Source organism: Theobroma umbraticum, unplaced genomic scaffold (assembly GCF_002168275.2).
Source record: "Theobroma umbraticum cultivar Fairchild unplaced genomic scaffold, ASM216827v3 scaffold_95.0, whole genome shotgun sequence".
Taxonomy (NCBI): Eukaryota; Viridiplantae; Streptophyta; class Magnoliopsida; order Malvales; family Malvaceae; genus Theobroma; species Theobroma umbraticum.
Genome location: NW_018397257.1, coordinates 11,481,435 through 11,497,138, shown reverse-complemented (window position 1 = coordinate 11,497,138; position 15,704 = coordinate 11,481,435). Strand labels below are relative to the sequence as shown.

The following is a 15,704-nucleotide window of genomic DNA, read 5'->3' as shown; positions in this document are numbered from 1 at the left end:
CTTGAGACCATTCATTGAGACAGTTTGCTACATGCAACTATAGGGCGATGGTGAAATCCCAAATATCAATGATTATGTGTAGAAGCAAGCCTACCCCATGAGCCAATCATAATATAGAATCCATACTGAGTTTAATTTGACTAGAACAACTTAGCTGGCTGCGAGATCAAGAATTTCTTAACTGGAATTGTAGAAATACTTGCATCATACACCAGATATGTCATACTATTCCTTCAGTTCACAATTTTCCCTGGAATGCCCAAGTATCTTTAGACGCTTGATATTCAAGGAATTTCTTTCTTGCTTTTTTATTACTAATGAAGATTTCTTACTTTAATTGCAAGACTTAAACCAAAACCAGGGCAGCATCAATCAGTCATTATTAATGGTAATTTAATTAATCCGTTTCCAGTGGACTATGTTTTTCACAACAGTTCCAAGGCACACTGAAAAAACATGAAGAAGCTTCGGATTCTTGCATAAATATTAGCAAAAAGCAGATAGGACATCAAAATCCCGCTTTGAACATTCTTGCAATGCACTTAATAAATAGAATAAATTCTAAATTCTGCAAGGTGCTCTTTATCAAAAATCCTGATCAGCTTCTCTATTGAGGATTTGGGGGGCGGCTATTTGCAGCTGAGACCCTGGATCCCCATTCAAGCAGCTCTTTGCTCGTATCATCCTTGTGAACAATGACTTCTATAAAGCACAAGCAATCTTTCTTCTCATCTGTGGCTTTCTCAATTGCTTCGATGAGCTCCTCTTCACAGTGAACCTGGAAAGACAGAAGAAAAAAAAGTCCTGACAATTAGTTTCGACATGCAGCAAACAAACATGTATGTGACTGATTGAACATATCTAACCTTTGCTGTCCAGCAGTTTCCTTCACCATTGTGAATAGCATCAACTAATCCAGTGTAGTTCCAATTCTTGATAACATTGTAAGGTCCATCATGGATCTCAACTTCAATGGTGTAGCCACCATTGTTGATTAGGAATATGATACTCTTTTGTTCACATCGTAGCATGGTTGATATATCTTGTGCAGTCACCTGCCAAGAACAATGTTAACATTGACATTGGAAATCAACATTACAGGGCCTTTGTGTATAGGAAAAAAAGTGTTGGAAATGCAGAAAACTAGTTTCATGCTTGATTACAGTAGACAGCCAAAGTATCCACACTAACCTGGAAGCTTCCATCGCCAATGCAAGCTATCACACGCTTGTCTGGTACAGACTGTGCATATCCAAGAGTTGCCCCAACAGACCACCCAATTGAACCATACTGCATCTGAAATTCGTACCTGGAACACCAACTTTAGTTCTCTTAATTATATTTGTTAAACAAGCATCAAAAACTAAGCAGCTAGAGCATTTCTTCCTTTGTACTCACCCACATCCTTCTGGCAGTTTCAGCTTCTGGCAGTTAAACCAGGAATCTCCCGTCTCAGCAATCACAGCTGTGTTACTTGAAAGCATCTTTGTTATATGGTGAAAGAGGATATTGACCCTCAAAGGATCTTGAGGGTCACATTTGAGAGGAACACCGTCTGGGATGAATATACGATGATAGTTCTCATAAGCAGTTGTGTTGCATTTAAGCCTTTTTGCTAGTGCTTGGAGAAAGTCCTTCATTAGGACACACCCGAAAGCTGGTCCATTAGCAATAACTACACGATCAGGCTGCACAATGATGGCCTTCTCCCTCTTAAGGAGGAGGGAGTACCCAACAGAACTGTAGTCGTTAAAGATTGGCCCGGCAAATAAGTAAGCATCAGCAGATTCCACAATTTCAGCGCAGAAAGCTGTGCCTACAGCACCCCAGTAAGTTCCAATAAAGTGAGGGTAGTGTTCTGGCACTAATCCTTTGCTGATGGCATCACAGCAACTGGATATCCACAAGCATCAGCCAGTTCAACAAAGGCCTTACAGGCCTTCGCTACTCGGATTTTGGCCCTGCTACCATGACTGGCTTCACTGCCTTATTCAAAAAGGCAGCAGTTGCCTCCACGGCAGCTTCTAGACCCATCTGATTGCTCAACCTGCAACAACAATTCAAACGCTTTTATAGAATGTCTAAAATGCGGACAGTTGGAAATCAGAAACCATTTCATTGGCTTCAAGAAGTAAAAATAAAAACTCTACCTAGGTGATAGAGAAAATGGAATGGGGTCTCTAATGAAAGTTGCATGAGGAATTGCAGCCAAATTACAACTTATGCTGATGTATACAGGCTTACTCTCCTTCAGAGCAGTAGAAATAGCTCTATCAATCTGTTCATGCGCATCTTCCAAGTTATTGACCACAGCCTAGAATTAAACCGAAAACCAACATGATCAGATCATTACAGGAAAGCCATTTAGCTTGGGCCAAACTAGAAAAAAGGCAATATCCGATTTAACTACATAACAACTTAATTATCAATGGTGCCATCTGACCAGAAAAGAATATGAATTGATCCGGGATAACATATGAGTAAATGTTTTAAAAATAAAACTTCTGAAAATCTGGAACAAATTCAAGAATGTCACATACCTGATAGCAAGTGACAGTTTGGAAGCACCTTAGCTCTTGGCTGAAATCTGGTAAACCGATGGTATGATGGAGGATCCTGTTAGTCCCATAATCATTTGTGTTGGGTCCTCCAACAATGCAAATAACAGGAAGATTCTCGCTGTAAGCACCGGCAATGGCGTTGATTATGCTGAGGCCCCCAACAGTAAACGTGACAACACATGCACCAACCCCACGAGCCCTGGCGTATCCATCAGCAGCATAGCCAGCATTGAGCTCATTGCAGCACCCAATGTTTTTGAGCCCTGGCTCGGCAATAAGGTGATCAAGAAGAGTCAGGTTAAAGTCACCAGGCACAGAAAAGACATCTTTAACTCCTATTTCGACAAGCCGGCGAGCCAGGTGGCGCCCCAGGGTGGCATCCGAGGAGACAGAGGGAGGAGCATGGGAGTCTTGGATTGAAGCTGAACCATTTTGGGGTGGGCAGCCTAGTATGCTGCTTGCAGGTTTGCATGAATCCAGCTGAGAACCAATGTTGGTATCCATGTCGGATCAACAAAACAAACAAGAAAAAATGTTAAAACAGATTTTGGAGATGTTCACGTGGGGTTTGCTTGATCAAGAGATTTGACAGAAAACCAAGAGAAACCACAAAAAAATAAAGTAGAGCAGAGTAGAGAAAGAAAATGAGAAGTAACCAAAGAAAAATTAGGAAAAGAGAATGATCTGGAGAGGAACACAACCACACTACTTTTTCATTCTGTATATATGATGACAACCACCTAGTGCCGTGAATATCGGCCTTAAGAAATGAGAACTTAAGAGAGAGAAAAAGTTTGTTGAGCTGAGCTGTACTGGGCAGAAATTCCAGAACTGCCTAACAACAGTTTCTTTGCTCTAATGGGTAAAAACGAGAAGAAAAAAAAACAACCAACTTAATAAAATGACACAAAACGTTTAAGCTATAACAGAGGAAAAACATTAAAACGACACCGTATGCTTATTTCTTCATCCTTTAACTGCTTGTTGACCAGCGCCATGACTTCATCATCATCTGAAATCACTGAATTCTCAACACACCTCCTTGATTTCAGATGAGAAAACTCCTAGTTTATTTCTAAGAAGTTTAAACTGAATCAGTACTCAAGCCTTTTGTGAAGATGTCAGCAAGCTGCTCCTTTGAAGAACAGTATTCCAACTCCACTTCACCTTCCTTCACCGCTTCTCTTAAAGCATGAAATTTGATTCTTATGTGCTTAGTTCTACCATGGTTTACTGGATTTTTGGCTATAGAAATTGCAGACTTGTTATCAATCCAAAGTATGGTCGGTTTTTCACAACTGCAACTTAACTCTTGTAGAATCTTTCTTAACCAGATTGCTTGGTTTGCAGCTGAAGCAGCTGCAACATACTCTGCCTCAGCAGATGACTGGGCTACTATGTCTTGCTTCTTAGAGTTCCAAGCAAAAACTGCGCTCCCAAATGAAAAACAATACCCACTAGTACTCTTTGAATCCTCCAAGCTGCCACCCCAGTCACTGTCACAATAGCCTTGAAGCTGTTGTTTTCCATTTCTATAGAACTTTAGTCCAAAACTCATAGTTCCTTTAACATATCTAAGCACTCTTTTTGCAGCACACATGTGAATTTCAGATGGCTTGTGCATGAATCTAGAAAGAAGACTAGTAGTAAACATGATATCAGGCCTAGTAGAAGAAAGATATAGTAAACTCCCTATCAGGCTCCTGTACTGAGTTTCATTAACCTCAGTTCCACCATCATCCTTACACAGCTTAGTTCCAGCAGCCACAGGTGTAGCCACTGCCTTACAACTCTCCATTCTAAACCTTTTTAGCAGATCAGATGCATATTTCTTTTGATATATCATGATAAAATCAGAATTCTGTTCAACTTCTATACCAAGAAAATAGGACATCTTCCCCAAATCACTCATCTCAAACTCAGTCTGCATCTTTGTTTTGAATTCATTTACAGCTTTACCACTAGGACCAGTAATGAGCATATCATCCACATAAAGGGATATAATAAGCTGGATACCTTTGTCCGTTTTTTTGACATACAAAGTATGTTCACTGTTGCTTCTGTGAAACCCCAACTTTTGTAGATAAGTATCCATTCTATCATACCATGCCCTTGGGGCCTGTTTGAGTCCATACAAAGCTTTGACCAATTTACAGACTTTGTTCTCCATGCCAGGTTCAGCATAGCCTTCAGGTTGCTCAACAAATATATCTTCTCTAATAGTGCCATTCAGAAAAGCTGACTTGATGTCCAGATGCCAGATTAACCACCCTTGATTTGCAGCAAGTGCAACCAACAGTCTGATTGTGTCTAATCTGGCTACTGGAGCAAAAGTTTCAAAAAAATCTACTCCATAAACCTGAGAAAAACCTTTGACCACTAACCTTGCTTTGTATTTGTTGATGGTCCCATCAGAGTTGAGCTTAGTTCTGTAGACCCACTTGACACCAATTACTTTTTGATTTTCTGGTCTGTCAACCAAAATCCAAGTGCTATTCTTTTTTATCATCAACATTTCAACTTCCATTGCCTGCTTCCAGTTTTTATCCCTAGCAGCATCTTGGTAATTATTTGGTTCAGCAATGGCTAAATGGCATCTACTGTACACATCCAGAAGTGACCTTGTTCCTCGAACTGGAACCTCATCAATGTTCTCATCATCTACATTTTCCATCTCACAATCATCCGCAGCCTCAGTAACAGTATCAATTACTTTACTGCCCTCAACCTTCAATGTTTCCCAATTCCACTTTGCTGTTTCATCAAATCTAACATCTCTGCTAACAAAAACTTTCTTAGTCTTAACATCAAGAACTCTATACCCTTTTGAAACTTCACTATAGCCAAGATGAACTGTTACAATTGACTTTCCATCTAGCTTGCTTCTTTTTTCATCTGGAACCTTTGAGTAACAGATGCAGCCAAACACTCTGAGATGGTTAACAGAAGGTTTGACATTGAACCAGGCTTCATATGGAGTCTTGCTTGGGAGAGATCTGTGTTTGAGCAATATTAAGAAGGTAGTTAGCAGTATTAGCTGCTTCTGCCCACAGGTATTTTGGTAGGCTCATTTCAAACAACAAACATCGAGCCATTTCCATAATGGTTCTGTTTTTCCTCTCAGCAGTCCCATTCTGATGAGGACTATATGTTACAGTGAGCTGATGTATTATACCATGTAACTAGAAAACTGCTCAAACCTGTTTGCAGTAAATTCAGAGCCATTGTCACTTCTGACCTTCTTAATGACTGACCTGTTCTGATTTTCCACTAAAGCTTTAAACTTAGCGAAAACATTTGAAGCTTCTGATTTCCTTTTGAGAAAATAAATCCAGCTGAACTTAGTCACATCGTCAATGAATAGCAAATAAAATCTGCTCCCATTTAAAGACTCAGTCTTCATTGGACCTCTTATATCAATATGCACCAACTCCAATTTTTTAGTTGCTTTCCAAGTTCTAGTTTTAGGAAATGCAGCTCTCCTTTGTTTCCCAAATTGACAAATGCTGCAGACTCTATCAGGTTCACCAATTTTAGGAAATCTTCAACAAGATTATGTGCTGCCATTTGCGTCAAAAAGCATGATTAATATGTCCATATCTCCTGTGCCACAAGTCAGTATCAACTGAAATTGCCTTATAAACATTTTGATTAAGCTTCATCCAATTCAAAGGAAAACATCTATTCCTCATACCTACTGTGAACAATTCATTACCAGCAGGATCACTAACAGTGCAGGCCCTATCTTTGAAAACAAGCATATATTTGTCATCAATCAATTGTCCTACACTCGACAGATTTTGACTTACATCAGGAGCAAAATAAACATGATAAATTAGTCTTTTACCTGTAGGTGTCTGAACACCAATAGTTCCCACCCCAAGTATCAGAAGAGAATCTCCATTTCCAATCTCCATTTTTGTTCTAAAGCTAGAATCTAGATTAATGAAGTTATCTTTGCAACTTGTTAAATGGTTTGAACAACCACTATCCAACAACCAAGTATCCTTTTCATCTTCACTATCCATGATTTTAGCCATAAAAAGAACCTCATCTTCAGCTTGAAGTCTTTCAACCACAGCAGCTTTCTCATCAGCATTTTTAACTTTGTTTTTACAGACCTTCTCTACATTGTCTTGCTGGTGACACCTCTTGCATTTAACATTTGGCCTGAACCAACAAAACTTTTCTTATGTATTGTCGTTTTTTGCAATAAGAACATGGTGGAAATATTTCTTATGATCCTCATGTCTTTTTTTATCAACTCTCTTCCCTTTTTCTTTTCTGTTAGCTTCATTTCTCGTAGAGAAACTACTACCAGCCTTTCCATTCTTTGTTTTGACAACTAAGGCACTCTCAGTAAGTCCTTTTTGCCTAAAAGCTCTTCTCTGCTCTAAACCCTCTAGTGCATTAACTAATTCCTTCAAAGTCATCTGACTAATATCCCTTGAGTCCTCTAAGGAGGAAATTTTTGATTCATATTTCTCAGGTAGTGCAACTAGCATTTTACTCACTAGCCTTTCTTCATCCATTTCCTTTCCTAGCAACCTAAGCTGGTTCACTATTCCCATCATTTTCCCAGAAAACTCTCTGATAGTTTCATTATCTTCCATGGTTAGCATCTCAAACTGCCTAGACAGATTCAAAGCTTGAATTCTTCTAGTTCTATCACTACCATGGAATTCCTCCTTTAAATGATCCCACACTTCTTTAGGGTTATCTAAGTGCATTATTCTAACAAATATCTCATCAGAAATTGCAGATTGTAAACAGGAAAGAGCCTTATACCTCTTTGCCTTGTCTTTTTCAAACTGTCTTAACTGAGCCAAGGTAGAGATTAGCATGTCTTTGCTCTGGTTCAATCCCGGTCTCCACCACTTCTCATAGATTGAAAGCTTTGAGATAGGATTGCATCTTCACTGATCAGAACACATAATTTTCTCTAGTGAACACCGGAGGAGCAGAAGTACTAAACCCACTTGTGGCCATGATCCAAAAAACAGAGAGTGAAATCTGGAAAATCTGGAATGGTTGAAACAGTCCCTTAAGATCGATTTTAAAGCTCTGATACCATGACAGAAAACCAAGAGAAACCACAAAAAAATAAAGTAGAGCAGAGTAGAGAAAAAAAATGAGAAGTAACCAAAGAAAAATTAGGAAAAGAGAATGATCTGGAGAGGAACACAACCACACTACTTTTTCATTCTGTATATATGATGACAACCACCTAGTGCCGTGAATATCGGCCTTAAGAAATGAGAACTTAAGAGAGAGAAAAAGTTTGTTGAGCTGAGCTGTACTGGGCAGAAAATTCCAGAACTGCCTAACAACAGTTTCTTTGCTCTAATGGGTAAAAACGAGAAGAAAAAAAAACAACCAACTTAATAAAATGACACAAAACGTTTAAGCTATAACAGAGAAAAACATTAAAACGACACCGTATGCTTATTTCTTCATCTTTACTGCTTGTTGACCAGCGCCATGACTTCATCATCATCTGGAATCACTGAATTCTCAACAAGATTGAGCAGGAGAAAAAAATGGATCTTTGAATGAGGACAATGACATGAAAAACAAAAAAGGATTGATGGTGAGAGTGTTGGTTAAGGAATGGAGTATATTTGTAGGAGGTTAAACGAAAATTAAGGGGTAGCTTTCTTGGAAAAGACCCATACCTCTTACATATATGGTAATTAAGTATGCTCCAAGAAGCAGGAAAAAGAAAAGTCATTATAATTTGTAACTACTTGGAATCTTTCAATTTGTTTATTATCCCATTACGGTTATTCATCATGTGAGTAAGGTATCCAATCTGTTTGATTGCAAATATATTTCTATCAACTTATTTTGATTGAGTGCGTGCAAACAAAAGTAGGAAACTCCCATTGACAGAATTACAGAGAAATTAACTATGAACAAGGAGGGAACTGAGACCGAGGCAGAGCTAGCTTAAACCGACACAAAGGGTAGGTTTTTTTCATGATCTTGAGCGATGGATCAATGCAGGCGCAATGATTCAATCTTTATCTCAACATCCCGTCCATCATCAGCAATAAGCATATTTTCTCCACGTCCTTTCGTTCTTGAAGTGAAGAATATATGCTAGCCCATCTTGATGAACGTAAATCCATGAATACAATGCAGAGCAAAGGCCTGGTTTTGATGGTTGGGAAGGTAACGATAGATACATTGACATAAAGCATCATCAATTTGTTTAATTCTTGTCAATGGGAATGAGAATTCTTGACATGAAAAGAGCATGTTGAACATGGTGTGCAGGCCTGATCATTGGATAACACAACATTTGCTTGCAGCCATCCATTCTCAATCACCTTATATTTCATGATGAACTTAATATAATTTACATTCATGAAGATGAAATTTTGCAGTTCTACATAATCACATTACTTATCAAATTGAAAGAACCAATGCTTTTCAAGAAATCAGAATATATACCTGACAGTCAAATGTTAGTCATAAGACAAAGACATATAAACATTTACAAGCAAGAGAGAAGAAACATCCCATGTGAACATGATGATCTCAGATTGGCATGCAAGAGAACATAATTATTGAAGAGCTTTTTGTTTTATGCTTGTCATCCTAATTGTGTAAGACAAACTCTTTAGGTTAGGGTTGCAGTTTTTACTCCCTCTGTTTTTTTTTATATATATATATAATTAAAAGAGGAGGGATTTGAACATTGCTATTTAATTAGGGGATAATACACCAACCAATGGGACAAATACTGGGATGCTTTACTCGCTCTGTTTGTTCACATGTAAGGGTCCTTCCCTTGGGATAATGTACATTTACTCTTATTATGAAGTTAGACATAATAAACCATACCAACTTCTAGCAAAGAAGTATGAGGCACATTCAGTACCACATCAGGTTCTCTGCAATTCTTGCTCAGAAAGGAATATATGACATTTATGGCGAATTTCTTGAGAATGGAAGATGATTTCTTTGCCTTTGCATAAGAATGGCCTAAAATAAAAGTAACCCCAGATTCTTTGGCTCTTAATATTTGCAGAGACTCTTCCTTCAGGGGAGAACTTCCCGAATGCTCCATACCAGTTTTTGTCTCTAAAATATCACAACAAGACTGCTCCATAATATTGCTATCCTTGAACTTTGAATCTGTTAATGTGTGATCTTGAGCTTCAAAAGTTTTAATATCCAAGTTTCGCAACTCTCCACATGGTGTAGAAGTTGGTTTTAAGGTACTATCTTCTTCTGCTTCCACAAATTGTACTATCCCTGATACCAATCTGTTTTCGAAATCATAGTTTTCTTGCTGCAGATCTTTGTAACCATACCTGATGATGCACCGGAACATGCAACACTCCTTTGGACCTACCCTACTAATGACCAACCGTTCTTTTTCACTAATGTATGGAACTTGGATAGATTTGACGCAAACAAAGACCAGCACTTGATGGAATGCAGGTAAGTTTGTGACAAAGTGTCCAAAAACAGCTGGAACCCCTGTTACCAGATTAGTGTAAATAAGACCAATCCCAGCGACCCTTACCATGCCAAGGCTAGGACCTAAAGCCACTATCCTATCCATTGAAACCTTGTTCTCCACATCAAAATCGTGCTTCTTAGTCATTCCATAGTTCCATATATACATTATAGCCATAAAGATGAAAGCAAGCACTAGTGGAATCCAACCCCCTTCAGGAACCTTGTAAACAGATGCTGAGATGTAAAGCAATTCCATTGATCCAAAAATTACTAAGAATGCAACGGCAATAGCTATCCTTTGCTTCCAGACGATTATCATCACTAATGCCATCAAGCAGGTTGTGACAAACATTACCGTAGTCACTGCCAGACCTACAAACCCATCAAAACAATAGAAGTTCATTTGCACACCCTAAGATCAGTGAACAATACTTATGTATTTAATCAATGGCTGAAATCTATACCATATGCATGACCCATCATGTTGGTGTCTCTCAATCCTATTGTCACGGCTAAACAGAGGCACATTAATATCCAGTTGACCTCTGGAATGTATATCTGCCCATATATTTTGCTTGAAGTATGAATGATTTTCACGTAGGGAAAGCAATTCAGTGCACAGCACTGGCTTATAACGGAGAAGGTAGCTGATATTACGGCTTGACTTCCAACAACAGCAGCAAAAGTGGCCACAATGAACACTGGCCAAAAAACAGCTTCTGCATGGAAAAGAGAAAATGTCATTATGGGAAGCAAAGCATGTTGTTTTCAATTTCATACTTGGTTTAGCTCTTGCCTGGTATGGCTTTATAGAAGCTCCTCTGGATATCTTCGTGGTGCTTAGAGAGGAAAGCAGCCTCACCCATATATGCAAGAACCAAACAGGGATACACCAGAAATGTGAAGGCTACCTGGGATGTGAATGGCAGGTGCTAGAGATCATTAGATTAAGTTTGAAAGAAGCCAGAACAAGGCAAGCTGAGTAATTAAGAGTTGGAGCCTGATGTATCAACTGGAATTTAAAGTTTACCCTTATTGACAGCGAAGAGAAATGGCCCAAATCAGCAAACATTGTCTCCACACCTGAGACAATATGGAAAATATGTTTGTTTCAACTTTCAAGGATTCTGTTCTGAAGCAAGTATACCATACTAATTGCCTGGAGGTACCTGTGATTGAAAGAACCACTCCTCCTAATGAGATCCATCCTTCCGTGCCTGTGCTCTTAAGGAACTTCAACATGTAAACTGGAGAAAGTGCATGAAATATGTGTGGATTCCATCTAAATATGTTATATATTCCAATGCTGCTTATACACAGAAGCCATGCTGCGACAATTGGAGCAAACATGAAAGCAACTCTGTGTGTTCCATGATGCTGAAGCGAGAATAGCCCCACAATGATGACACATGAGAGCAAAACAACGTAATCTGGAAGAAAAGAAAACATGAACATTAACAGATTGTGATTGTTTTACAAATTACATATTTAAGCACAGTAACTAAGAGCTGGACATACTCTCATGGAGTGCTGTGATCTTAAGTTTGACTCCTGAAACTGCTGAAAGAACTGAAAGGAGGAATTTAAACAAACCTCTGTAAGAATATCCATAAACTGCTCTGGTTTAGAAATCAAACTATTAGGAACTACTATCAACTACAACCGACACAGAGATAAAAAACTGAGAGAGAACCAGATAAAAGATAGTAACCGAGCCAGCATTTACCCACAATACTTCCTATTCTTACAGGCAAGAAACTGAGGTACACTAAATTGACAGAGTAAGCATACGCCATTAAGCACGCAGTAATCATGGTTCTTTTCTCCTAATCTTTAACTTCCCAGGTCAAAGATAGAGCTTCATGATATCTACACTGATGTAGTTCAATTTATTCGAATTTAAGCCAGAAAAATAAGAAGTAATGTTACCTGTTATGATGTGCATTATTGTCCCTGTTTAATTCTTATTCAAAATGAAGTAAATTCAGGAGATACAGAGGCTAGGTACACCCAGCTACCTGATATTGTAGGTGTGAGTACTCCATCACCAATCGTCATACAGGTTCCCAGAATAACAAAAATGAACAACCCTTTACGAAATCTAGGATGTTTCTCAAAGAATGACTTCAGAGCAGAGCTCTGCCATGTCTCCATGGATCCATGTGTTGCATATGCCGACAACGTTTCATCTGTAGCTTGTTGATTTGGTAGAATGCTTAGGCTCCCGTGCCGGCACAGAAGAGAATACAATGCAAAGGTACCACCTGAATAACAATTCAAGATCTGAATTGGTCTACAAAATCATTTGGGAAGCTTGGAGGGACAAGACTCAATCATGTCTTTTTATCACAAATTATGAGGAATCTAGGAGCTTACCTTCACCATTATCGTCGGCTGACATCACAATCAAGATATATTTAAAGAGAGCAATGAAAGTAAATGTCCAGAAGATAAAGGAAAGCACGCCATAAATCTCCTCATCATTCTCATGGAGGCTCAACTTCCCTGAGAAGGTGGTCTTGTAAACATAGAGAGGAGAGGTACTGAGGTCACCGTAGACAACTCCAAGGCTTTGATAAGCTAAAGTAACCACGGTCATGCAAGAAGCCTTCCTCAAGTTCTGACCCAGAAAACCAAAATCTATCAATGTTTCAACCCCCCCTCACCGATAAAACCAGTAGAAAGATAAACGAGACAAGCAGTATTATCAAAAATTAGCTTCCTGCATTGAATCTGGGAGTCCATAAAATTCATAACTTCATTCTGCCTCAGGCTGACAGCGCTTCCTTGGACACCTTTCAAGGTGTAGTTCTAGTATACAATAAAGCTTAATATGACATCCTCTATTTTCCCAAGTAATGCAATGGAATAACTCACAGGTTCAATTCTCTAAATTTTTCCAGGACTAGTACAACACAGAGACACAGAAAACCGAAAACCCAACTCAAACTTAGGGAGAAATGTGCAAATATGAGCAAGTAAGCAGCTTCTGTCCTTCCATTAGATTCCCATTTCCTAATTTTCAAACCCCCACACCTCATCTTATAGAGAAGCATTTTCACTAATCATTCATCCAAGAGAGCAAGCTCCCGGAAATGACTATCACTCACAAGCTCAAGGGAACCAAGTCTATAAAACACCAGAGAGACAGACAAGAAACACAAAAGATAATAACTGCATCACATTTCCTGACCCTTTCTGGATAAGAAAGACTTAAGTAGAACACTAACATGTGAAGATAGCAGTGGCTAGAATTCATGGTGCAAGGATAAAAATTTGTACCTGTTGAGATATTCCCTGTTCTAGAAACTCTTCTGATGGATTATTCATGGCTTTGAAAGAGACAGAAGGGAAGAGGAAGGTAGAAGGAAGGAGGTCAAATTTTGATTGGAAGAGCAGCAAAACCTTTGAGAGGGAATATAAAGAGGAAGAGAATTAGAGAGAATGTAGGAAGTAAACAGTAAGTAGTGAAGAGGCAAGTGATGTGTGTCCAAAGAAGTTGCAAAATGCATTCAATGCTCTTTATTCCTCTTACTATTTTGCAGTAGTTCTACTTATATCAGTCCGAGCTTAAAAATTGTACTGATAAAGTAATAATCATAAGAAAACTTACCCCTGAATCTCAGGATATATTATCCTACTCCTATATCTTTTACTCTGAATCATTGGCATTTTCCTGCAATTCTTTTTTCCTACTATCCCTTATGCAGGAATGAACCCCAAACATGGAAAACTATTAAAATAAAATATTATATGATCTTTTAGTGAAAGTTTCTTAGTCATTGATAACTGGCTTCATTTATTTCAAAGCTGTCTCCAACCTACCGTAAGTAAAGGGACTAGAGAGAGGAAAATTTAAAGCAGCAAAATTGGTTTTCAAATTTGTGACTGACCGATAAATGGGACATAATTAAAACTTAAATGTCTTGTTCAGTCACCATCTCTTAGTTCATGATGGAAGAAGATATTTTCTGCATTCAATCAAGCTGGCTCAAATGGTAAAACGATTATCTGCTTAAACTTTATCTAGTTTGTTCCTAGTTCTAGATCCTAGAAGTGATGCATACAAGGGCATAAACTACTCATAATGGAAAAAGAACCTGATATTACATCTGATTTTTCCATGATCAATTTTTACTACTTCCCAGCAATCACATTTCATTGAAATGTCACATTAGAGATGCATAAATCTTACAATTGGTTGCCATCCTACCCTTCTTAAGGTAACTAACTAGTCAAACCAAGTTATCTGACATAGGCTTCCAGTTAAACCAAAATGATGGACATGAAAACATTGCATACTGGGATTTGGTTTTAGAGCAGGTTAGACATGTTAAAGCAAAGGCAAGCAAATGGTGAATGGTTGAGCTATTCTCACTTCAAAGTACATTAGAAAAGTTCCAGACTTGGAAACCACTCAAGCAAATTGGCAAATTTGAAGAGTTGGCCAAAGCCATGGAAAATTGATGGACCAAGATATGGGTTAGTCTATCAGAACCAGATGTTGATTCTTGTCATCCATAACCATAAACTTTCTTTTCTGTCTTCTCAATTTTTTGGGCCAAAAGGAAAATTTTACATGCAAAAATGGTAATTGGGTGTCTTAATCCAAAGATTTTTAACATGTCAGGTAACCATCAAATCTAATCTTTATCTTTCTCCCCCTATGGTTATATGATCATTGTCAGATGATTTAGAAAGGCAATTTTTTTTTTTCCTTTCTCAATATATTCAGATCAAGTGAGTAGTCAAATTACATATTCCATCCATTATATCAAGCATTTTGCTGTCCTTTTTCTATTGTCAGAATTGCCTTTGTTTTTTTCCTTTCTTTGGGGGTCCCCTTCCTTCCCATTCCAGCGAATCTTTTAAGACACAAAACACAATCTCTCCCCTTCAGAACCTGGGAATTTTGTTTTTTTTTTTTTTCCTGTTTATCTTTTACTTCTTCGATATAGTACTATGCGTTTAGATGTCACAAAGCTTTTCTCAAACTGACTTCACAGATATTTATTTGAGCCTTCTCACATTTTCAGAAAGATGCCAAAACCACCAGTCTTTTTACAGTTCTTTAATCTTTTACTTTTATCCACTAATAAGATGGACTCAAGCTTGGTGAAAGCAAAATTGAATAGAAACATAGCGGTAGGAGAATGGAAAATGAAGAGAATTTAGATGAAAAATTAAAACTTGTTTCGGTAATTCAATCATCTTAAATCGAAATCACATCACATGTCACATGATCAAAACATATAAATTAATATTAAATCAAACAATTATATTTTTTAATTATCAATTAAAAATTTATGACATTCACAATTTGGTGGTTCAATTATGACAGCAACTTTCAAAACAAGTTGCAAATGATAGACATAGCCTGCCCAATTGTATGAGATGCCATGGTGGTGGTGGTATGATGTTAACTTATCCCAACACTTTTTCTCTCCTCCCTCTGCCCACGTGGCCAAAGGTCATAGCTTTCTCGGACGAGGGGTTCCATTAGGGACCAAATAATTGACTGTGATTCTCATATTGCATTATTTTTATACATCCAACACAACAACCAAATCCCCATTTTGGTCTTCTCCCAAAATTATAAAAAATAAAATAAAATAAAAATCATTGGCTTCATAAACCCATGCAATCAAAATCTTTTCATGATTAAGGACT

The 15,704-nt window shown here is 38.1% G+C and overlaps 3 protein-coding genes across 4 annotated transcripts; all 3 read right to left on the bottom strand.

The window, feature by feature from the left end:
* Positions 1 to 381: 381 nt before the first annotated feature.
* Positions 382 to 1,876, bottom strand: LOC110412581 (pyruvate decarboxylase 2-like). Its single transcript, XM_021423147.2, has 4 exons — positions 1,399 to 1,876; positions 1,192 to 1,309; positions 867 to 1,055; positions 382 to 778 (listed from the first exon to the last, which is right to left on the bottom strand). Exons 1-4 carry the CDS (start codon positions 1,638 to 1,640, stop codon positions 608 to 610), a joined length of 720 nt encoding a protein of 239 aa, XP_021278822.2. The 5' UTR covers positions 1,641 to 1,876; the 3' UTR covers positions 382 to 607.
* LOC149527480 (pyruvate decarboxylase 4-like) lies at positions 1,769 to 3,271 on the bottom strand. The gene is made up of 3 exons (XM_089782821.1): positions 2,541 to 3,271; positions 2,151 to 2,314; positions 1,769 to 2,047 (listed from the first exon to the last, which is right to left on the bottom strand). Exons 1-3 carry the CDS (start codon positions 3,063 to 3,065, stop codon positions 1,945 to 1,947), a joined length of 792 nt encoding a protein of 263 aa, XP_089638947.1. The 5' UTR covers positions 3,066 to 3,271; the 3' UTR covers positions 1,769 to 1,944.
* A 5,970-nt stretch (positions 3,272 to 9,241) lies between these two features.
* On the bottom strand, positions 9,242 to 13,731 carry KT1 (potassium transporter 1). Of its 2 annotated transcripts, XM_021423792.2 has the most exons (10): positions 13,648 to 13,731; positions 13,317 to 13,439; positions 12,411 to 12,654; positions 12,053 to 12,298; positions 11,553 to 11,603; positions 11,204 to 11,464; positions 11,065 to 11,117; positions 10,831 to 10,945; positions 10,499 to 10,753; positions 9,242 to 10,406 (listed from the first exon to the last, which is right to left on the bottom strand). In XM_021423792.2, the coding sequence occupies exons 2-10, from the start codon at positions 13,362 to 13,364 to the stop codon at positions 9,391 to 9,393; spliced, it is 2,289 nt and encodes a 762-aa protein (XP_021279467.1). In that variant the 5' UTR covers positions 13,365 to 13,439; positions 13,648 to 13,731; the 3' UTR covers positions 9,242 to 9,390. The 2 variants fall into 2 exon arrangements, with proteins under 2 accessions (XP_021279467.1, XP_021279468.1); XM_021423793.2 differs by lacking the exon at positions 13,648 to 13,731 and having other exon boundaries at positions 12,411 to 13,163; positions 13,317 to 13,565.
* Positions 13,732 to 15,704: the final 1,973 nt, after the last annotated feature.

Bases quoted from the DNA above. Each gene is read 5' to 3' on its own strand.
- LOC149527480 (XM_089782821.1), bottom strand. From the start codon at position 3,065: ATGGATACCAACATTGGTTCTCAGCTGGATTCATGCAAACCTGCAAGC. The intron at 2,315-2,540 runs GTATGTGACATT...GTTTAATTCTAG, and splicing joins AAACTGTCACTTGCTATCAG to GCTGTGGTCAATAACTTGGA. The intron at 2,048-2,150 runs GTAGAGTTTTTA...TTGTTGTTGCAG, and splicing joins CCATTTTCTCTATCACCTAG to GTTGAGCAATCAGATGGGTC.
- LOC110412581 (XM_021423147.2), bottom strand. From the start codon at position 1,640: ATGAAGGACTTTCTCCAAGCACTAGCAAAAAGGCTTAAATGCAACACA. The intron at 1,310-1,398 runs GTGAGTACAAAG...TTGGTGTTCCAG, and splicing joins AAACTGCCAGAAGGATGTGG to GTACGAATTTCAGATGCAGT. The intron at 1,056-1,191 runs GTTAGTGTGGAT...TGTTCTTGGCAG, and splicing joins TTGGCGATGGAAGCTTCCAG to GTGACTGCACAAGATATATC.
- KT1 (XM_021423792.2), bottom strand. From the start codon at position 13,364: ATGAATAATCCATCAGAAGAGTTTCTAGAACAGGGAATATCTCAACAG. The intron at 11,604-12,052 runs GTAGCTGGGTGT...TCCTCCTTTCAG, and splicing joins ACTCACACCTACAATATCAG to TTCTTTCAGCAGTTTCAGGA. The intron at 10,946-11,064 runs GTAAACTTTAAA...TTCACATCCCAG, and splicing joins TCTCTTCGCTGTCAATAAGG to GTAGCCTTCACATTTCTGGT.